Source organism: Schistocerca americana, chromosome 1 (assembly GCF_021461395.2).
Source record: "Schistocerca americana isolate TAMUIC-IGC-003095 chromosome 1, iqSchAmer2.1, whole genome shotgun sequence".
Taxonomy (NCBI): domain Eukaryota; kingdom Metazoa; phylum Arthropoda; class Insecta; order Orthoptera; family Acrididae; genus Schistocerca; species Schistocerca americana.
In genome coordinates, this window is record NC_060119.1 from 892,310,704 (window position 1) to 892,334,767 (window position 24,064).

Here is a 24,064-nt window from a genome sequence, read left to right on the forward strand (position 1 = left end):
TGCTTCACGGATTCTTCTGTCAAGCCAGGTATGTAGTTAACTCGACAGCCTCTGGGAGTTGAGAGTCTTGAGCATCTTTTCACGGCTTCTACAAACTCATCATAGTTGGAAACTGAGGGTTCTATGCGAGAAACTTCTGAGTCAAGGAGATCAGCAAACTTCTGCCAGTCTGCTTTCTTGAAATTGTATCGCCTTCGGAATGATGTAATTCTAGGAGTAATGGCTGCAAACACTTGGCAGCCTATGGGGCGGTGTTGAGTATTTGGTATCGGATTTAGAACAGTTTTTCTGCATTGGTGAGCTATGTTCTCGCTAACAAAAATTAAGTCGGGGTTATACCCACGTTTCCAACGCCCACTGTTAAAAGATGGTGGGAGTTTATTATCATGGACAAGATTAAGATGGTTGGTATCAGCCCAAGTCAAAACTGCTTCACCATTACTGTCGTCCTCAGCATAACCCCAAACACTGCTATGACTATTGAAATCTCCAACAATAAAGTGAGCTTGTTGATTGGTGTAGTTGTCTGTAGGTGAAAATTGGAAATCTGCTCCTGGGGGTTTGTAAATTGACGACACAATACAACCATTCAGTTCTACAGACAGTATTTCAATATTGTTGAATTCTGTAAGTGAGGTAGAGAGAACAGCTATATCGTTCCTCACAAAGATAGCACTGCCATATTGTCTATGGGGTCGCTCAACTGCCAGTTTCATCCCAAGGATTTTTGGTCTTCTCATGGTGTCATCTCGATGGGTTTCTTGTATACATAAAATATCACACCTAGGTTCCTTGGCAATATGTTGCAGGAGTTCTTCTTTGGCAACAGACAATCCTTCTATGTTGATTGATACAATCACAAGGTGAGGTCTTGATAAAGACCTTTGGTTTCCATTCATAGTGAAACCTATAATGCAATGCTTTTGGAATGCTGACGTTCAGTTCAGTACTGGAGAATCTAGTCCAGTACCTATGCAGGGGCACCACGTGCAGGAGTCAGCTTCACCCCCAATGACTGAATTTTTGTGGATGATAGTGTGCCATGCTACCAGACCACAATTGTTAGCTATTGGTTTGAAGAACACTCTGGACAGTTCGAGCGAATGATTTGGCCATCCATAGATTATTTATGGGACGTAATCCAGACGTCAGTTCGCGCACAAAAGCCTGCACCGGCTACACTTTCACAATTATGGACGCCTATAGAGGTAGCCTGGCTCATTATTTCTGCAGGGGACTTTCAGCGACTTGTCCATGGCATGTCCGAGCTGCTGTACTATGCGGGAAAAAGGAGGTCCAACGCGACATTACGACGTATCTCATGACTTTTGTCACCACAGCGTACACAGTGCGCAGTGCACTACCTGGAGCAGTAACTGCTTTATGTTGCGCGCGAAGCGGTAGCGGATTATGCGACGTGGTTCAGAACCGTTTAAAATAGTGTAATTCTGTTTAAACCGAGATGAATTTTTAGAAAATCCTCAGTGAATAATATATAGCCTCTTTCCATACCTATATTAATTACGGAGATTTCGGTATCAATTTAACTTTTTAAAATGGAACTATTACCAAATTCTACAGCTAGTACTATAGTTCTAAAAGAGAAAATTTTCATCGTAGTTTGAGAGCAATTACATGTTACTCTGCTGTAACAAGCTTAAATTTTAGTGACCGAAAATTAACATGGAAAGGCATAGGGGCTGTTTATAGCACTGTAATGCCTGATGTGTTGTATAGAGATGGCGCTAATCCCGCCCAAAGATGTAAACAACTATGCAAGAGTAGCGCCTATTAGACGCAGGGGGTCCGACAGCCGATTAGTTCCAGTCATTCCTCCAGGAAAGACGTACACAGCTCATGTTATCTGTAGTTCAATCATGCCTAGACGGTCAATACCGCGGTTCAATCGCGTCCACATTGTTACTTCGTGCCAGTAAGGGCTCTCAACAAGGGAAGTGTCCAGGCATCTCGGAGTGAACCAAAGCGATGTTGTTCGGACATGGATGAGGCACAGAGAGACAGGAACTGTCGATGTCATGCCTCGCTCAGGCCGCCCAAGGGCTACTACTGCAGTCGATGACTGCTACCTACGGATTCTGTCTCGGAGGAACCCTGACAGCAACGCCACCTTGTTGACAAATGCTTTTCGTGCAGCCACAGGACGTCGTGTTACGCCTCAAACTGTGCGCAATAGGCTGCATGATGCGCAACTTCACTCCCGACGTCCATGGCGAGGTCCATCTTTGCAACCACGACACCATGCAGCGCGGTACAGGCGGGCTCAACAACATGTCGAATGGACCGCTCAGGACTGGCATCACGTTCTCTTCACCGACGAGTGTCGTATATTCCTGCAACCAGACAAATGTCGGGGACGTGTTTGGAGGCAACCTGGTCAGGCTGAACGCCTTAGATACACTGGCCAGCGAGTGCAGAAAGGCTGGGGTTCCCTGCTGTTTTGTGGTGGCATTATGTGGGGCCGACGTACGCCGCTGGTGGTCATGGAAGGCGCCGTAACGGCTGTACGATACGTGAACGCCATCCCCCGACCGATAGTGCAACCATATCAGCGGCACATATGCGAGTCATTCGTCTTCATGGCCGACAATTCACGCCCCCATCATGCACATCTTGTGAAGGACTTCCTTCAGGATAAAGACATCGTTCGACTAGAGTGGCCAGCATGTTCTCCAGACATGAGCCCTATCGAACATGCCTGGGACAGATTAAAAAGGGCAGTTTATGGACGACGTGACCCACCAACCACTCTGAGGGATCTACGCCGAATAGCCGTTGAAGAGTGGGACAATCGGGACCAACAGTGCCTTGATGAATTTGTGGATAGTATGCCACGACGACTGCAGGCATGCATCAGTGCAAGAGGACGTGGTACTGGGTATTAGAGGTACCGGTGTATACATCAATCTGGACCATCACCTCTGAAGGTTTTGCTGTATGATGTTACAACATGCAATGTGTGGTTTTCATGAGCAATAAAAAGAGCGGAAATGATGTTTATGTTGATCTCTATTCCAATTTTCTGTACAGGTTCCGGAACTCTCGGAACCGAGGTGATGCAAAACTTTTCTTGATGTGTGTAGACGTTGAGCCAGCAATGGACTGGTGTGGTACTGTGGGTTCATCTACATCTACATTTATACTCCGCAAGCCACCCAACGGTGTGTGGCGGAGGGCACTTTACGTGCCACTGTCATTACCTCCCTTTCCTGTTCCAGTCGCGTATGCTTCGCGGGAAGAACGACTGCCGGAAAGCCTCCGTGCGCGCTCTAATCTCTCTAATTTTACATTCGTGATCTCCTCGGGAGGTATAAGTAGGGGGAAGCAGTATATTCGATACCTCATCCAGAAACGCACCCTCTCGAAACCTGGCGAGCAAGCTACACAGCGATTCTGTGTGGTGTGGTGCTGCGACGTCTTTGCACACACAGGTGTTGTCTAGCAACACACTCACATTCAAATCTTCCAAAGCAGTAGTTGAATTCACTGGCGTTGTTACTGACATTCACGCTGCTGTGATTATGCTGTGCACAATGTGGAAAATTTGACAAGTGTTCTAGCCTGGCATAATGGCCTTTGTGTTGCTGGGAAACAGTGTTAGCTACACTGTCTTCTGTCATCCACTGTTCTTGAAGTCTTAAAAGTTCATCGCTAATTTTGTTACAGGCATCACAGTGAAAATTATGTAGTCGGACGTCACTATATAACCTACTACTACTTCTAGCTTGTGAGCAGACGGTCTTCGCCAAATGGACACAATACCATAGAGAGGCAACACCACGACAACCGTGAACCAAATTCAAAACCTTCTGTATGTATAATGTCATCAAAACAATGGGGTGCCTATGGGATAGAATGAACCAAGTAACTGCGAAATAACTTCCAGCTATTAACGTTCGGAAAAAAATAAAATGATCGTATGGCCTAAATGGCCATTGGCTTTGGAGTAGTTCAGCCAGCTAGTGTAAGTCTTTCTATTTGACATCACTTCGGCGAGTTGCGCGTCATTAATGATGAGATGAAATGATGACAGCAACAGCAAACACCCAGTCCCCTAGTGGAGAGAATCTCCGATCTGGCTGGGAATCGAACCGCAGAATCCAGAGGCGGCAGCGCTAACCAAGTATTTTTTTTCATTTTGTTCGTCATTCTTCTCATCATTTGGTCTGGGCGGACGTCACATAATACCCCCTCAAGTTCATCGGTGTATACTTCACTCAGCTTTTTAATTGCAGGACCGAATACGCTGGGCTACCGCTCAGCAGCACTAGACCACGAAGAGCGGACAATGTTCAGCACTTAGAACCATAAACGAAATTACCTCTGGTTCTAACGGACGAACGCTTGATATACATCGTCTCTTAGCAGAAACCCTAACATACATACATACAAACATACACACACACACACACACACACACACACACACACACACACACACACACACAAGACACAGTCTGGAAAATGCAGATTAGGGTCAATTTATGTATGGTTAAATACATCCTTTTCTAATATAAATTTCCAATACAGAAAAATAACGAAATGTGTGGGATATATGAGTAATCCACAACTTTTGAAGGACAGGGAACTCAGAAACTTTCTACAAAATGTTCACTTTTATATAAATTGTATGTAGCATGTAGTTAATGAACCGTGGTTTTAATTTCAAAGAATATTCCTAAAAATTTATTTTATTTACTAGCGATTCATCAAGGACATTAACACATTTAATCACACTATGTGAGCGTGGAAGTAGCTGCCAGGGAGTAACTGATGAAATCATAAGCAAAAAAAAATGGTAATTTAATTCACTTTAATAGTGCCTAAAAGCATTTTTTTTAAAGAAACAGATTTAAAATTATAAGCAGAAAGCACCCTCGAAATACCAAGGTACAATTTATTCATAGGCAGAAAGAAACAAATTTTTGAGTCTATGAGCTTTCGAGCTGAGAACCTTGCCGCTCCCTTTTGACACGGCCGTGGTCACAACCGCTCACAACAACCTCTGAAAGACTACACAGGTGCAAATCTGCAACACACCAGATTACCTTAAAGTAAAGTTTTAACAATTCACACAAGCACACAACTATGCACTCCATATGTTGTTGTTGTGATCTTCAGTCCTGAGACTGATTTGATGCAGCTCTCCATGCTACTCTATCTTGTGCAAGCTTCTTCATCTCCCAGTACCTACTGCAACCTACATCCTTCTGAATCTGTTTAGTGTATTCATCTCTTGGTCTCCCTCTACAATTTTTACCCTCCACGCTGCCCTCCAATACTAAATTGGTGATCCCTTGATGCCTCAGAACATGTCCTACCAACCGATCCCTTCTTCTGGTCAAGTTGTGCCACAAACTTCTCTTCTCCCCAATCCTATTCAATACTTCCTCATTAGTTATGTGATCTACCCATCTAATATTCAGCATTCTTCTGTAGCACCACATTTCGAAAGCTTCTATTCTCTTCTTGTCCAAACTATTTATCGTCCATGTTTCACTTCCATAGGAGGGATGGAAATGGTACAAAACACTAAAATTAAAAGATTAACTTGCCACCGAAGGTGCAACTTGATTTTGGCTTCTAAGAAAGGTCTTACGGTGGAAGGATGGCAACTTTATATACTAAAATGACCATTTAAATAAAAGCCCATAAAATGCAGTCTTACATAAAATTATACAAGGTTGGCCAAACATGCTCTACAGTACACATATACCGCCTCTCAAGATGATAGGCAAGATAAAAACATATTACAGGAATTCGGCCGTTACACTTCAAGCAATAAATTCGTTAACACACCGAATCCGACAAACATGACAGAGGCTGCTCCGAACGACAGGCAGACACTAACTGCCTAATAAATGCGGACGAGAGACAGACGAGCAAGCTGGGAACGAGAGACTGACCAAGAAGACAAGTGGAATTTAACAAGAGTAAATCACAACACATATCACCAATCACTTAACTTTTAATAAACTGTCATTTCTGGAGAAGACCTGGCGCAGCACTCCCAAAACGCTCTCCCGAACCGTCCGCTGCCAGCCGCTTCAACGGACGCAGGAAGGCGCGCTGATCTCCCGTCTTTCCTCGTCCGCACCAACCGACCGACTGGCCGCTGCTCCGTCCGCGACTGCTGCTCCGTCGCGACTGCACTGCTGGTGCGTCTCCCACTCACTTCCAGACACACGACGGCGGAAATACTGGCTCGGACCCAACCATACAGAGGAAACACGCCCACTGGCAAAACGACATCCCTTCACCAGGAAAGGAACGAGCCAAGCTGCACAAGATGGTAACTGAAGGGGCCCAGAAGCGCTCGGAGAACCAGTTACACCACAGCATCGCAGCTCGCACCGGCGAGACTGATGTTGTCGGTTGACTCCTGTTGCTCTCGTGTCGACCGCGAAGCCACTACCCCTTGCTATACTGCGCGGCCCACTGGACTCACGTGACGACCTCATATGAGCCGACGCTCAAGACGGACAAGCAATCTTGTGTCTCAGTGCGCGACCGACCAACCGACCGATCCAACCGCCAACGACCGTTGCCTGAGCAACTCGAGCAGACTGGCGGCCTAACGTGCAGACTCAGATGCAGGAACTAAGCCCCCGACCGGGCGATCACTCGTTGAGTTCTCTCACTGCGCCACAAATTCGGCCGAGAGACAGACTAGCAAGCTGGCGACGAGAGACTGACCCCAGACTGACTCCAGACTCACCCAAACTGACCGCGACTGACCGACTGGCGAGGTTTTTTTCCCCCTTTATTGAGTTTCGATTCCCCCTGAAGGGGGCGGGCTGGCAGCAGCTTATTACGCCGCTCTTCAGCCTACAGAATTTGTTTTAAAAAGATGGAGATAATAAAAAATAACTGTTGGCGATAAAATCGGTGGCTTAAAGGTAAAATGGCAGAAAATTCTGGAACTTAAAACATAAAACACAGGGTTGATGATGCTAATAAAATACACAGGAAGCAGAAAAATAATAGACAGACAATTAAAAAACACGGCGACAGTCTGGTTTCTGTTCGCAAGAGATATAAAATGCACACCCAGCGACAGCATGATTTCTGTTCGCAACACTGTGGAAAGACGCACAACACTGAACACTCACTTAAACACTGCACTAAAAAGTTGGCACAAATATGACATACCACAGCCGAGAGCAGGTGGGGGGAAACTGGACAGATGACGGAAAAAAAGGGGGGAAGGAGAGGAAAAGTGTAGGGGGGAGGGGGGAAAGGAGCCAATGGAAGATGAGGATCCATAAGAGGGGTGGGGGGGTGCTGAGCAGACGTGCCATGGAGGGGAAGGCAGAGGAGGGGAATACAAAAGGACTCAGGGAGGGGGGGGGGGGAAAGGAGATAGGGAGAGGTTAGGTGGGGAGAAAACACAGGATGGAAGGGGGAGGAAGAGGGAACCCAGGGAGAGGACGGAGGAAAGGAGGGGAGTGAGGATCAGAGTTGATAGGAGGGATGAATGGAGGGAGAGAGGGCATCATTCAGGAGGGGGAGTTGATGGAAGCCACCTTGGGAAAGGAGATGTAGGGTGTAGAGATGGAGGGTAGGGGGGATACAACAGTGAAGACGTGGCAGGGGGCGGGGATGGGAGAGGAGACGAGCAGCCAGGGGGTGAGGGGGTTCAAGGCGGCGGGAGGTGTAGAGGATGCGGATATGTTCGAGGAATAGGAGCAAATGGGGGAAAGGAATAAGATCATAGAGTATCTGCGTGGGGGATGGGAGGCGTATACGAAAGGCGAGGCGGAGTGCATGACGCTCAAGGATCTGGAGGGACTTATAGAAGTTGGGGGGGGGGGGGGGGGCAGATATCCAGGCAGGACTGGCATAACAGAGGATGGGATGGATTAAGGATTTGTAGGTGTGGAGGATGGTAGAGGGGTGCAACCCCCATGTCCAGCCAGAGAGGAGTTTGAGGAGTCGGAAGCGGTTGTGGGCTTTGGATTGGATGGAGCGGAGATGAGGGATCCATGTGAGGTGACGGTCAATGGTGAGGCCAAGATAGGTGAGGGTGGGGGTGAGGCGGTCAGGACGGGCGCAGACAGTAGGGGAGAAATCCAGGAGCCGGAAGGAGTGAGTGGTACGACCTACGATGATTGCCTGGGTCTTGGAAGGATTGATTTTCAGGAGCCACTGGTTACAGCATGCAGCAAAAAGGTCAAGGTGATTCTGGAGAAGGCGTTGGGACCGTTGGAGGGTAGGAGCGAGGGCGAGGAATGCGGTGTCATCAGCATATTGCAAGAGGTGTACTGGAGGGGGGGAGGGGGGAGTTTGGGCATATCTGCCGTGTACAGGAGGTAGAGGGGAGGGGAGAGGACAGAGCCTTGGGGCACACCTGCAGAGGGGTAGAAGGTGTGGGAATTGGCATTATGGATGGTAACATAAGAGGGGCGGTGGGAGAGGAAGAAGGCGATCAGACGGATGTGGTTGATAGGAAGGGCGTAGGTTTGGAGTTTAAACAGGAGACCGGGATGCCAGACACGGTCGTAGGCCTTTTCGAGGTCAAGGGAGACAAAAATGGCGGAGCGACGGGAGTTAAGCTGGAGGGAGAGGAGATGAGTGAGGCGGAGGAGTTGGTCATCATCAGAGAAGGAAGGTCGAATGCCATAACTGGCGAGCTTATAGCGCTCCTTAAATGCACGTGAACAGGCAACCTTTCCCCTTTCCCACCAGAGGGAGCCACCAAAGCTGCGATTGCCACAGGGGCGCCAGCGCCAGAAACGGAGGGCGACTACTTCACACCACGCGCTGCGGCGCGCTCTTCAAAACAGCTATATTTATCACGGCTCAGTTATCTTTTTTTTAATTTGAAATGAGAGAAATAACCTTTGTGTCATGTAGGTCAAATACGAAAAGTCGGTATTATCAGTTGCAATATGATCTAACCCACCTAACCAGTCAAATATGCAACGAAGTTGATGGCTGGTCGTAAGTTAGTAAAATTAAGAGACACTTCTCTGCTAGCGGTGTAACAATAGATAAAGGAACAAAATGTAGTATTGGTGTGGAATTGAACTCTAGACCGTTAGATTATTAGTTCAGTGTTCACGAAAGAGCTGCTACAGTCATTAGACAGTACCAGTTAAGTGTACACAAACAGTATTTTACTGGTGGGCAACTTATTTCTTTCTACAAAACTCGTGTAAATCGCTAGAACGACTTGGCAGTACACAAGAAGAAAGGGCAGGAATAGCTTCCAAAATTTCAGTGAAAGTGCCACTAGCACATACGAGTATAATGGCTGCTGCATTAGTTCGTCTGGTAGAATAGCTACTGCCGTGTAGCATCATGATACGCTGACCTGCTGAGGAATTTATCGTTTTGTGCTTCAGGACCATGCTGCTTTTCTTATAACATCGTGAACTTTATCCAATCAGCAAATCTCATGCCGGTCTGCTCCGAAAGGAGTAACCTACATTCACAAGACTTTGTGCAAAGATAACGTTATTTTGACGCCAGACGCACTTATTGAAGACTGCAGCAACCGCTATCGACTTTCGTTAACATTCGATGCTGGGTGCTTGGGAAACACCTACTGGATTCCGTAATTTCATATTGTAACCTGCGTGTTATGAAAGTATGCCGTTTCAAGGCAATGGTACATTGAAGATGTATAAAAACACATTCTTGGTACGATTCGTTATACTTAAACGTCACATAGTGAGGTATCGGCCGTTCAAGCCTTCATTATGTATACGTTATAGTACGAAGGGTTGAATTCTGCTAGTTTATCGTGGTGTTGTGGTTATGAGCGAATTGTAGGGTAATTAAGAAAGCGGGTTGCGTCCTGCTATATCTGAATTCCTTTTTTCTCCTTTTCGATTCGGAAAGGTTCTGGGACTTCGTTATTAAGATAAAAGAAGTATGTGTCTTTTGTAATATTCGATCTTGCGTACGGTGTGCTCTCTCTCTCTCTCTCTCTCTCTCTCTCTCTCTCTCTCTCTCTCTCTCTTCAAGTGTGACTTGTCATTGTCAGTAACGTACAAATGAAGCATGGAACACGTAATTGCGGATAAATTCCCAAAACACGTTGATAATCTGGTAAAACAATCTACCACTCAGAATAAATAGCGTATAATAGAGTGACACACATCTGAAAAGGAATTAAAAGGTAACTTAGTTTCAGCCATCTGTAAAGTATAAAAGGAACTTTACGAGCTAGTTCTTTTAGGACATTTCTTTGCCAAACAAAAATGTCTTCAACTGAAATACATCAATAACCACACATACAGCGTTTTTCGTAATTTTGTTACAAAAATGTAACCAATACTAATGCGTTTTCTAGAGGTCCTTAATGTTCTGAAACAGCTTTTATTCATTGAGCATAAGATAAATGAGTTGCCAAGTTAATTCGTCTGCTGGAATGGCTATCCACGTTTCTAATTTCAGATCAACTACTGAAACTGGTATTCAGAGTCTTTAAAAATAAGTTTATTTTGCTGGGATACGTTAACGAACACTGTTGAATATATACGTTATTGCATTCAATGCTGGATGGCTTCAGCATTATTTTGCTTGAAACTCAGTAAGTAGTCTCACTTTTGGGATGAAGTAAAGCATATTAGGAAAAATGATACAACTTCTCCATTATATTTCGGATCTAATTCTTGCTAACAATTTCATTTCTTGAATGAGATTTTCACTCTGCAGCGGAGTGTGCGCTGGTATGAAACTTTCTGGCAGATTGAAACTGTGTGCCAGACCGAGACTCGAACTCGGGACTTAAGTGCTTAATTTCTTCCTTATCCACAGCCTAGGCCACATGAATGCAGAATTTTACGTATCTACAAACGACATAACTTCAAGTTTAACGAGTCCTGCAGTAAATAAAAAGTATAAACTCCAGTTCTCTCTACTTGAATTGAATGTTACAGTTTTGAATGTCATGTTCACCTCGCGTGTTTTAGATGAACGATCACGAAAGCTGGTAGACCTTTTCGTCTTAGATAGAGCGTGTGATGTCAAAATGATGTCATGTTTGCACAAAGTCTTGTAAATTGAAGGCTACCGGTCCGAAAGGCAGCTGTTCAGGATCCCGCCTAAGCAGACGTCCTTGTGACTTTATGAAGTTCAACCAGCCAGCACGAACTTGGTCTAAGACCTCAACATAATGCCTGTCTCTCATGGAGTTAAAAAAAGAGGGGAGGTGGCATTACTTGAAGGCGATGTTCGCCATCTTAAGTAGCCCAAAACGTTATGTTCACCGCATTCATACCCCCATAGTTCACCGCAGTGACAGTTCCCCATGACATCACTCTGACTCTGTTGTTCAAATGGTTCAAATAGCTCTGAGCACGACGGGACTTAACATCTGAGGTCATCAGTCCCCTAGAACTTAGAACTACTTAAATTTAACGAACCTAAGGACATCACACACATCCAAGCCCGAGGCAGGATTCGAACCTGCGACCGAAGCTTGCGCGCGGGGTTCCCAGACTGAAGTGCCTAGAACCGCTCGGCCACACCGGCCGGCGACTCTGTTGTACAGGGTGTCCGAAAAGTCTTTTCCTGATTACATAAATGGATAACTCAGGCTAAAGTAAGATACAAATATGAAACTGGTGTCTAATTGTTTACAAACTATCAAAGTTTTTCACACATCAGTAAACTTCCGTGTGAGCACCCTTGGTAGCTCGTAGTACATCTAGGCGATATTCAATTTCCGTCCACACATTAGCCAGCATCACTGGAGGGATCGATTTAACGACTGTGGTTATCTGTTGCCGCAGGCTTTCAAGATCTGATACACGTGTTTGGTAGACCTCGTCCTTGACATAACCCCATAAGAAGAAGTCTAATGGGGTTATGTCAGGAGAGCGTGGAGGCCAAGCCGTTGGCCCATCACGACCAATCCATAGCCTAGGATAGGCACGGACGTCCAAACCCCAATGAGGTGGTGCGCCGTCTTGCTGAAACAAGACATCGGGGTGATACTGAAGCAGCTGAGGAACAGCATACAGTTGCAACACGTCCAGATACACTGCAGATGTGATGGTAGCCTCAGCGAAGAAGAATGGCCCGATAATTCGATCGTGCAATAGCGCGCACCAAACATTCACCTTTGGACTGCCTCTGGTACACTCCATGACCTCGCCAGGGGGTTGTGAGCCCCAAATGCGCACATTATGGCGATTCACTACTCCACTGACAAAAAAGGTCGCTTTGTCGGAAAAGGCAATTCGTCTGAGATAACCATCATCGTCCTCAATACGTGATAGCATTTCGACCGTAAAGTTATATTGACGTGTACTGTCATTGGGCAACAAGGCCTGAACGGTTTGCACTTTGTATGCACGAAACAATAAACGTTTGTGTAAAATGTCATGGAGAGCGCTTTTTGGCATCTGTAATTCACGTGAGGCCCTGCGCACCGATTTCTTCGGACTTCGCAGAAAAGACTGCCTTACAGCTTCCACCCTGTCTGCTGAGGTTCTTGATCGACCAGACCTCGGAAGGTCAGCAACCGATCCTGTGTTCTTGAACTTCTCATACCAGGCTTTAATGCTCTTGACATCAGGTGGATTCCTTCCAAATGTTGTCTGGAAGTGTCTCTGCACTGTGGCTGGTGATCGTGTCTCATGGTACCACAGGACACACTGTGCCTTCTCCTGATTGGTTAACATGGCTTCTTGGGCACTGCACCTCATCCACTACTTACGCACTGCGAACCTAAAACAGAAAAAAAATCTTTGGTAGTTGTAAACAATTCGACACAAGTTTCATATTTGTATCTTACTTCTAGCCTGTGTTATCAATTTATGTAATCAGGAAAAGTCTTTTCGGACACCCTGTATTACTAGGGCAAATATGCAATCAAGAACAGAAAAACGTTCGAAATTGCCTTCCTGACGCTATGTCCTTCATTAAAGCTCTATGATCATTTATATTTAAGACAGTTATTGCGCTCACACGGTAGAAATAATGCACAATAAGCACTCATAAGCAGTCGTCTGGTAATGTTTTGGGCTACTTAAAATGGCGCCCTTTCTACTTCAAAAGAACATACAACGTAAGTCTGTAGTGCCACCTCCCTGTTTTATTTACCTGCATGCTGTCTCTGGCTAGCTCGCGCCCTTCCACGTGTTCTCTTTTCTACCTCTGCGGTGTGTGCTCAGGCGATCGCGGCGGAGCCTGCAGGTGGACAACTACTTCGGCGGTAGACAGACTGCCCGCCAGGCGGTTCTGGCGTCGCTGCCGCAGCTGTGTGGCCGGTTGCCGCGACCCGCGGACGGCGGCGCTCAGACGGTGCACGTGCGGCTGCTGCGCGCCATGGACGACCGCGACCCGCAGCGCTACGAGCACATCATGGACGCCGCCGCCGACAAGGAGGGCTTCGACCCAGACGTCTGGATCGAGCAGCCATTCAACACGCGCCTGCTGCACCACGCCTGCCAACTTGCGGAACACACTCAGTCTAGGTCTCTTAACGGTCTATCTGCTAGAAGCAACAAAATCCTTTTGGGTTTCAGGTCGTCTCTCCCTCTCTCTCTCTCTCTCTCTCTCTCTCTCTTTTCACCAGTCTTCTGATTGGTTGGATGCGGTCCCCTGCCACGATTTTCTCTCTTGTACCAACCTCTTCATCTCAGAGTAGCACTTGCAACTGGCAGTGTTTGCCCTCTACAGCTCCCTCTAGAACCATGGAAGTCATTCCCTGATGTCTTAACAGATGTCCTATCATCCTGCCCATTCTCCTTGTCGGCCTTTCCCACATATTCCTTTCCTCTCCGATTCTGCGCAAAACCTCCACGTTTCTTATCTTATAAGTCCACCTACACTACTGGCCATTAAAACTGCTAAACCAAGAAGAAATGCAGATGATAAACGGGGATTCATTGGACAAATATATTACATGTGATTACATTTTCACGCAATTTGGGAGCATAGATCTTGAGAAATCAGTACCCAGAACCACCACCTCTGGCCGTAATAACGGCCTTCATACGCCTGGGCATTGAGTCAGAGCTTGCATGGCGTGTACAGGTACAGCTGCCCGTGCAGCTTCAACACGATACCACAGTTCATCAAGAGTAGTGACTGGCGAATTCTGACGAGCCAGTTGCTCGGCCACCATTGACCAGACGTTTTCAATTGGTGAGAGATCTGGAGAATGTGCTGGCCAGGGCAGCAGTCGAACATTTTCTGTATCCAGAAAGGCCCGAACAGGACCTGCAGCATGCGGTCGTACATTATCCTGCTGAAACGTAGGGTTTCGCAGCGATCGAATAAAGGGTAGAGCCACGGGTCGTAACACGTGACCGAGATGTGTAACCAGTGACACCTCATACCATTACACCGGCTGATGCGCCATTATGGCGATGATGAATACACCCTTCCAATGTGCGTTCACCGCGATGTCGCCAAACACGGATGCGACCATCATGATGCTGTAAACAGCACCTGGATTCATCCGAAAAAATGACGTTTTGCAATTCGTGCGCCCAGGTTCGTCGTTGAGAACACCATCGGCAGCTCCTGTCTGTGATGCAGCGTCAAGGGTAACCGCAGCCTTGGTCTCCGAGCTGATAGTCCATGCTGCTGCAAACGTCGTCGAACTGTTCGTGCAGATGGTTTTTGTCTTGCAAACGTCCCCATCTGTTGACTCAGGGATCGAGACGTGTCTGCACGATCCGCTACAGCCATGCGGACAAGATGCCTGTCATCTCGACTGCTAGTGATTCGAGGCCGTTGGGATCTAGCACGGCGTTCCGTATTACCTTCCTGAACCCACCGATTCCATATTCTGCTAACAGTCATTGGATCTCGACCAAAGCGAGCAGCAATGTCGTAATACATTAAACCGCAATCGCGATAGGCTAAAATACGATATTTATCCAAGTCGGAAACGTGATGGTACGCATTTCTCCTCCTTACATGAGGCATCACAACAACGTTTCACCAGGCAACGCCGGTCAACTGCTGTTTGTTTATGAGAAATCGATTGAAAACTTTCCTCATGTCAGCACGTTGTTGGTGTCGCCACCGGCACCAACCTTGTGTGAATGCTCTGAAAAGCTAATCATTTGCATGTTACAGCATCTTCTTCCTGTCGATTAAATTTCGCGTCTGTAGCACGTCATGTTCGTGCTGTAGCAATTTTAACCGTTAGTAGTGTAATTTTCAACATCCGTCTGGAGCACAAAATCTCAAATACTTCGATTCTCTTCTGTTCCGGTTTTCCCACAGTCCATGTTTTAGTACCATACAATGCTGTGCTCCAAACGCATATTCTCAGAAATTTCCTCCTCAAATTAAGGCCTACCCGTGGTACTTGGCCAGGAATGCCCATTTTGCTAGAGCTAGTGTGCTTTTGATGTCCTCCTTGCTCTGACTGTCATTGGCTATTTTGTTGCCTAGGTAGCAAAATTCCTAACTTAATGTAATTCGTGACCATCAATCTTGTCGTTAAGTTTCTCGCTGTTCCCATTTCTGCTGATTCTCATTACTTTGCCTTTCTTCGATTTACTCTCAGTCCATATACCGAACTCATTAGGTTGTCCATTCCATTCAGCAAATCATGTAATTCTTCTTCACTTTCACTCAGGATAGCAATGTCATTAGCGAATCGTATCATTGATACCTTTCACCTTGTATTTTAATTCCACTCCTGAACCTTTCTTTTATTTCCATCATTGCTTCTTCAATGTAAAGATTGAACAGAGGGTTGAAAGACTACATCCCTGTCTTACATCCTTTTTAAACCGAGCATTTCGTCCTTTGTCGTTCGCTCTTATTATTCCCTCTTGGTTCTTATACATACCCGTCTCTCCCTATATCTTACCCTATTATTCTCAGAATTTCGAACATCTTGCACCATTTTACATTGTCGAACGCTTTTTCTAGGTCTATAGATCCTATGAACATGTCTTGATTTTTCTTTTGTCATGCTTCCATTATCAACCGCAACGTCACTATGACCTCTCTGGTGCCTTTACCTTTGTTAAAGCCAAACTGATGGTCATATAACACATCCTCAACTTTCTTTTACATTCTTCAGTATATTATTCTGGTCATTAACTTGGATGAGTGAGCTGTTAAGCTGATCGTGCGATAATTCTCGCACTTTTCATCTCTTACAGTCTTCGGAATTGTGTGTATGATATTTTTCCGAAAGTGAGACGGTATATTGCCAGACTCATACATTCTACACACCAACGTGAATTGTCGTTTAGTTTCCACTTCTCCTAATGCTTTTAGAAATTCCGATGGAATTTTATCGATCCCTTCTGCGATATTTGATCTTAAGCCCTCCAAAGCTCTAATAAATTCTGATTCTAATAGTGGATCCCCTATCTCTTCTAAATCGACTCCTGTTTCTTCTTCTATCACATCAGACAAATCTTCCCCCTCATAGACACCTTCAGTGTACTCTTTTCACCTATCCGCTCTCTCCTCTGCATTTACCAATGGAATTCCGGTTGTACGCGTAATGTTACCACCCTTGCTTTTAATTTCACTGAAGGTTGTTTTGACTTTCCTATATGCTGAGTCATTTTTCGATTTCTTCACATTTTTCATGCAGTCATTTAGTCTTAGTTTCCTTCACCTCCCATTTATTACATTCCTCAGCTTCTTGTATTTCTGTATTCCTGAATTTCTCTGAACATTCGTGTACTTCCTTCTTTCATCGATCAGCTGAAGTATTTATTCTGTTACCCATTGCTTCTTTACAGCTACCTTCTTTGTAGCTATTTTTTATTTCCACCTTCTGTGATTGCCCTTTTTAGAGATTTCCATTACTCTTCAATTGTACTGCCTACTGGACTACTCTCTATTGCTACATCGGCAGCCTTAGAGAACTGGAAGCGTATCTCGTCATTCCTTCGTACTTCCATATCCCACTTCTTTGCGTATTGATTCTTCCTGACTACTCTGTTTAACTTCATCACTACTATATTGTGATCTGAGTCTACATCTGCTCCTGGGTACGCCTTAAAATCCAGAATCTGATTTCGGAATCTCTGTCTGACCATCATGCAATCTAACTGACATCTTCCCTATCACCCGGCGTTTTCCAAATATACCTCCTTCTCTTGTGAGTCTTGAACAGAGTATTTGCTTACTAGTTGAAATTTATTGCAGAAATCAGTTAGTCTGTCTCCTTTCTCATTCCCTGTCCCCAGCTCACATTCTCCTGTAACCTTTCTTCTACTCCTTCTCCTACAACTGCATTCCAGTCACCCATGACTACTCGACTTCCATCTCCCTCATATACTTTATCTCTTCATCTTCAGCTTGCGACATTGCCATGTATACCTGAACTATAGTTGTCGGTGTTGGTTTGCTGTCGATTCTGACAAGAATAACCCTATCACTGAACTGTTCACAGTAACACACTTTCTGCCCTACCTTCCTTTTCATAACGAATCCCACTCCCGTAATACCATTTTCCGTTGCTGTTGATATTACCCTATACTCACCTGACCAGAAATCCTTATCTTCTTCCCATTTCACTTCACTGACACCTACTATATCTAGATTGAGCATTTCCATTTCTCTTTTCAGATTTTCTAGCTTTCCTACCACATTCAATCTTCACATTCCACGCCCCGATTCGTAAAACGTTATCCTTTTGTTGATTATTCAATCTTTTTCTCATGGTCACCTCCCCCTTGTCAGTCCCTCCCAGAGATCCGAATGGAAGACTATTCCGGAAGCTTTTGCCAATGGAGAGATCATCATGACACTTTTTCAATTACAGGCCACATGTCCTATGGATACACGTTACGTGTCTTTAATGCAATTAGTTTCCACTGCCTTCCGCGGTGGTCTCGCGGTTAAGGCGCTCAGTCCGGAACCGCACGACTGCTACGGTCGCAGGTTCGAATGCTGCCTCGGGCATGGATGTGTGTGATGTCCTTAGGTTAGTTAGGTTTAAGTAGTTCTAAGTTCTAGGGGACTGATGACCACAGATGTTAAGTCCCATAGTGCTCAGAGCCATTTGAACCATTTGAACCACTGCCTTCTGCATCCTCATGCCGTTCATCATTGTTGATTCTTCCGCTTTTAGTGGCAGCTTCCCACGCCAAAGGCAAGAGAGTGCCCTGAATCTCTGTTCGCTCCTCCACCCCCTTTTACAAGGCCGTTGGCAGAATGAGAGTGACTCCTTATGCTGGAAGTCTTCGGCCACCAACGGGGTTTCGAACCTGGAGCCGAGGACGTTTTGATTGTGAGTCAAAGACGTACCCCTAGAAACACTAAAGTAATTATATACTCCATGTTTCGACTGTCTATTCAGTAAACCTCTTCAGGGCGATTAAGCTGCTAGATTCTGAGGACAGTCTTACTTTGGTTGTCAGATAACTGACGTTACATAGTGGTACGTCGTTGGACTGTTGGAAGTCGGAACGCCAGCGGCAGTTTAGTTGTACCGTAGACTATCGCCTGTGCCATTCTATCAGGTGACCGGCAGCTTGTACCCAGGGGCGGCGTTTTTCTGTGGCAAGATACTTGTCGCTAGTCATTTGTTCATATGGCTCAGGCCATGTCTTGTGCAGCTTCTGGCAGGAGAGCACACTGAGACTGCTGGACTGGCTGTCTAGTGGGCTTTGAGAGTTCACCAGCCCGCAGCTCCGCAAGACCATTCCCATCTACATAAAACCTAACAGCACTCTGAATGTCTAACGGTACCGACTGACCGCTGTGTCATCCTCAGTCGACAGGCGTCATTGGATGCTGATATGGAGGGTCGTGTGGTCAGCACACTCCTCTCTTGGCAACTTTCAGCTTCTCAACCAAGTAACACCTCTGCTCGACAGACGCCGAGGGTCATTTATCCAACCGAAAGCACTTAACATTGGTGATCTGACGGTAACCAGTGTTACCTGTGTGGCAAGCATGTATTATATACATATCATGTAGGGTGTCGTAGGAAGAATGACACAAACATTTATTCGAAGCAAAAAAAGTCTAGTACAAATGGGCTCTCAGATGCATACTTTAAGAGCTAAGGGCACTTCTTCAGTAGAAGAGATGTATTTCATAGTAGTGAAGACGAAAAAGTATTCATAGCTCTTAAGGTATGCACTTGAGAGCCCATGTTTACTGGACATTTTTTTTTCTATCGCCTCTCAAATATGGATATCAAAGAGCTTGCAGTAGAATAAATTTGTTTCACACTATCGAAGACGAAGAAGTGCTCACAGCTCTTAAGGTATGCATTTAAGAACCCATGTTTATTAGACCTTTTTTGCTTCGAATGATAGTTCGTGCCATGTCCCTGAAGACTGACCATTCCTCTTGGGATTCCCTATACATACAATGAGTCATCATTATCTGACTGGTTTGATGCTGTCCAGCATGAATTCCTCTCGTGTGTCAACCACTTCATCACAGAGTATCATTTGCATCCACCGTCCTTAACATTTCATTGCAATCTCTGTCTTCCGCTACAGTTTAAACCTCTACTGCACCCTTAACTAACACGCAGCTTATTCCTTGACGTATTAACACATGTCATGTCATCTTGTCTCTTCCCATTGTTTTCCACACGTTTCTCCCCTCGCCAATTCAACAGAAAATCTCCTCATTCCTTGTCTTATCACCCCAGCTAACTTGCATCATATTTCTGCAAGCGCTTCTGTTCTTTTCGTTTCCAGTTTTTTTCCATAGTCCATGATTCTCTTCAGTACTGTCCCGTGTTCCAGACATACATCCTCAAGCATTTCTTCCTCAAGGTAAGGTCGGTGTTTGATACTGATTGACTTCTTTTGTCTAGGAGTGCCCTCTTTGCCTCTGCAAGTCTGCTTTTTATGCCCTCTTTGTTTCGCCTGTCATGTGGTATTTTGCTTCCAAGGTAGCAGAATTCCTTCACTTCGTGTACTTTATGATCCCCAGTTTTGATTATTTATTATTTTTATTATTTTCATCTTCCTCAGGTTTACTCTCAGTCCATAGTGTGTTCTCACATTAGACTGTTCATTCCATTCAACAGGTCCTGCGATTCTTCCTCTATTTCACTGATATACCAATGTCATCAGTTTATCTGGTCATTGGTATAATTTCACTCTGAGTTTATGCCGCTCTTGAACTTCCTTTTTATTTCCACCATTGCTTCTTTAATACGTGTGACAGATGGAACAGTAGAGGCCAAAGACTACATCCCTGTTTATACCCTCTCTATTATTATATACGCTGTCATATTTCAGCATCGTAAATTAAAATGCTACGTTACCACAAATTAATCTTAGTTTGATAGTATTTGTATGTAAATTCAAATATATTTTACATTAAAATTATTTTACCGCAACCGAGTTACTAAAAACAAGAACTGTTTCTAGAGAATTCTATGTAAGTTTATTTTATATAAGTTGTATAAGTTTGTAAGTTGCACCTAAGTTTAACATTCAGAATAATTGTCTGGACAACTACACTATGTTGAATATCTATGAGGAACAATCATAAAGCTTTATCATATTGAGAAAAATCAAGTTGCGTAATTAATATATTCGTTTCGTGCCATTCAAAGTCCGGAGGTGAACTCAAGAAATGTGGCCTCTTTCACTCTGTAGGCTTTCACGCCAGCTTCCATACTGTTTGGCATGCAAAGTTCCATCCATCACATGTGACTGTCGTCCTCTGCGTTTTCTAATACTTCCATTACTAGTGATATTCAGTCCTCTCTTGATATTTTTGTGCTTTTCATTGCATAAATTCAAGGTCTGTAAATCACACCAAGTAATAACTGCTGGTTCTCTTCAGCAACAGGGGAGACGGGGCTCGCAGCACATTTTGCGATCGCCATATGTTTTGAATTAAGCGCCGACATCAGTGAGCCAAAGCTAGAGGATCACTTGCATTTCCTTGCACTTCAGTAAAGTAGAACTGTTGGTTATAGCTTCACATTGGAATATCTTTAATATCTTTCTTCATTTGTTTCTTGAAAACCGCCTGTTTTAAAGCTGCTGAAAGCCATAATCTGTACGGAATATTTCTGGTGTCTGTCTGTCTTGGAATTTTCGTCAACGCACTAACTCGAGCACTATAGCCCGGAGCCCTTACATTATTTTTACTAACAGATATAGTGAAAAGGAAATTCTGCTCGGTGGCCACAACTGTAACACTGGTTTTAGAGCTGAATAATCCTACATTATCATTAGGATCTTTTCACTGTGCAGTGTAGTGTACCCTGCATAGAAAGCCGGCCGGTGTGGCCGAGCGGTTCTAGGCACTTCAGTCTGGAACCGCGCGGCCACTACGGTCGCAGGTTCGAAACCTGCCTCGGGCATGGATGTGTGTGATGTCCTTAGGTTAGTTAGGTTTAAGTAGTTCTAAGTTCTAGGGGACCGATGACCTCAGATGTTAAGTTCCATAGTGCACAGAGCCATTTGAACCTGCAAAGAAACTTCGTGACTTGTTGACACTATACTTGAGAGGACTTAAACCAGCGTTCTTGCCTTTCAAGGGCAATTTGTCTCACTGAATGCACTATCTGTGAACACCTCAAGTTCTCATTGACAATGTTACTCTGCTTGTAGCGATTCTCTACATCTTAAAACACCAAAGACGCAGTGCTGAATACCTTGCTGGACATAAAGCTGATGTGATATCTCAATTTTTCTCGATGTTACTGATTAATGGTGTGCTTTGGGTTATTCAGCTGAGCTGATTACTTTACACATAACAACACAGTTCGCTTCACGTGATGACGATTGGATCTTTCGTCGAAATACTTTGCATAAAAATGGAATGAGAAGAAATATATAATTGTGTGCCAATCACGAAGTTTTATTTCATTCACTACACTTTTTGATGGTTAATTATCATCAGGTGGAAGGCATGTTTTACATGGTTGTTCGTAGTAGTGCTAACCATCCTCGAAGTTTGTCCCTTTACCATTGAACCACCGAGATAGCAATTTACTCTATGGTAACTTTCACAAATCACGCCATCGATAAATTCACTTATTACTTTACAGTCCTTGACACTGAAAACAGTTCTCTGAAATCGTTTCTGCCAGCTCACTACTATCGTGGCTCGCTCAATCGATGCACGTCAGCCGATGACAAAGTCCTAACACTGACTCCCCGTCCACATTGGACGAAACCCAGGCTAAGTCCTGAACACCTTTTCGACGACACATGACAGTCACAACTATCCTCAGTGTTCCAGAAAAGTAGAGATATTTGCAACCTGAAATTGAAATGCTCTGTCGAGCGCCGGTAGGATGTCTACACTGTCTCGCGTCCGTCGGACGTCGTAATTTAATATACACTCCTGGAAATTGAAATAAGAACACCGTGAATTCATTGTCCCAGGAAGGGGAAACTTTATTGACACATTCCTGGGGTCAGATACATCACATGATCACACTGACAGAACCACAGGCACATAGAGACAGGCAACAGAGCATGCACAATGTCGGCACTAGTACAGTGTATATCCACCTTTCGCAGCAATGCAGGCTGCTATTCTCCCATGGAGACGATCGTAGAGATGATGGATGTAGTCCTGTGGAACGGCTTGCCATGCCATTTCCACCTGGCGCCTCAGTTGGACCAGCGTTCGTGCTGGACGTGCAGACCGCGTGAGACGACGCTTCATCCAATCCCAAACATGCTCAATGGGGGACAGATCCGGAGATCTTGCTGGCCAGGGTAGTTGACTTACACCTTCTAGAGCACGTTGGGTGGCACGGGATACATGCGGACGTGCATTGTCCTGTTGGAACAGCAAGTTCCCCTGCCGGTCTAGGAATGGTAGAACGATGGGTTCGATGACGGTTTGGATGTACCGTGCACTATTCAGTGTCCCCTCGACGATCACCAGTGGTGTACGGCCAGTGTAGGAGATCGCTCCCCACACCATGATGCCGGGTGTTGGCCCTGTGTGCCTCGGTCGTATGCAGTCCTGATTGTGGCGCTCACCTGCACGGCGCCAAACACGCATATGACCATCATTGGCACCAAGGCAGAAGCGACTCTCATCGCTGAAGACGACACGTCTCCATTCGTCCCTCCATTCACGCCTGTCGCGACACCACTGGAGGCGGGCTGCACGATGTTGGGGCGTGAGCGGAAGACGGCCTAACGGTGTGCGGGACCGTAACCCAGCTTCATGGAGCCGGTTGCGAATGGTCCTCGCCGATACCCCAGGAGCAACAGTGTCCCTAATTTGCTGGGAAGTGGCGGTGCGGTCCCCTACGGCACTGCGTAGGATCCTACGGTCTTGGCGTGCATCCGTGCGTCGCTGCGGTCCGGTCCCAGGTCGACGGGCACGTGCACCTTCCGCCGACCACTGGCGAGAACATCGATGTACTGTGGAGACCTCACGCCCCACGTGTTGAGCAATTCGGCGGTACGTCCACCCGGCCTCCCGCATGCCCACTATACGCCCTCGCTCAAAGTCCGTCAACTGCACATACGGTTCACGTCCACGCTGTCGCGGCATGCTACCAGTGTTAAAGACTGCGATGGAGCTCCGTATGCCACGGCAAACTGGCTGACACTGACGGCGGCGGTGCACAAATGCTGCGCAGCTAGCGCCATTCGACGGCCAACACCGCGGTTCCTGGTGTGTCCGCTGTGCCGTGCGTGTGATCATTGCTTGTACAGCCCTCTCGCAGTGTCCGGAGCAAGTATGGTGGGTCTGACACACCGGTGTCAATGTGTTCTTTTTTCCATTTCCAGGAGTGTATTATTATTATTATTATTTTGATTGTTACCGACTTACGTGGTGGGCCTTAATAAAAATGATATTTCATTCAATTTTGATTTACGATTAAATGCTTCTGTGATGTTCTCCTTTTTAACAATATTAATCTTAAATTATTTGTTACGTTAATGAATGTTAGACTCGCTGAATCTTAAAACATGAGGATATAAGTTGAACAATGCAATAAACTTTTCATATTAATTTCCTCGGCTAGTCAGTTCACTTTAAAACAAAAAATCTTTAGTTATTAATTACAATTGTTGCCCACACACCCGCGAGAGTATTTTTTCTTACCTCCGTTAACCATTGCATTGTAGTCGGAGTCCTGGCTCTGGCTCTCGGCTATGGTACTGAAAATAAGAATCTTAAAGCTACGTATTTCT

At 45.5% G+C, this 24,064-nt stretch overlaps 1 protein-coding gene across 1 annotated transcript in view; it reads left to right on the forward strand.

The window, feature by feature from the left end:
- LOC124594948 (transient receptor potential cation channel subfamily A member 1-like) overlaps window positions 1-24,064 on the forward strand; it is a 187,501-nt gene that overhangs the window by 107,519 nt on the left and 55,918 nt on the right. The window contains exon 4 of the mRNA XM_047133459.1: window positions 13,148-13,450. Within this exon, the coding sequence (XP_046989415.1) occupies window positions 13,148-13,450 (303 nt within the window). The remainder of the gene's footprint in view (window positions 1-13,147; window positions 13,451-24,064) is intronic.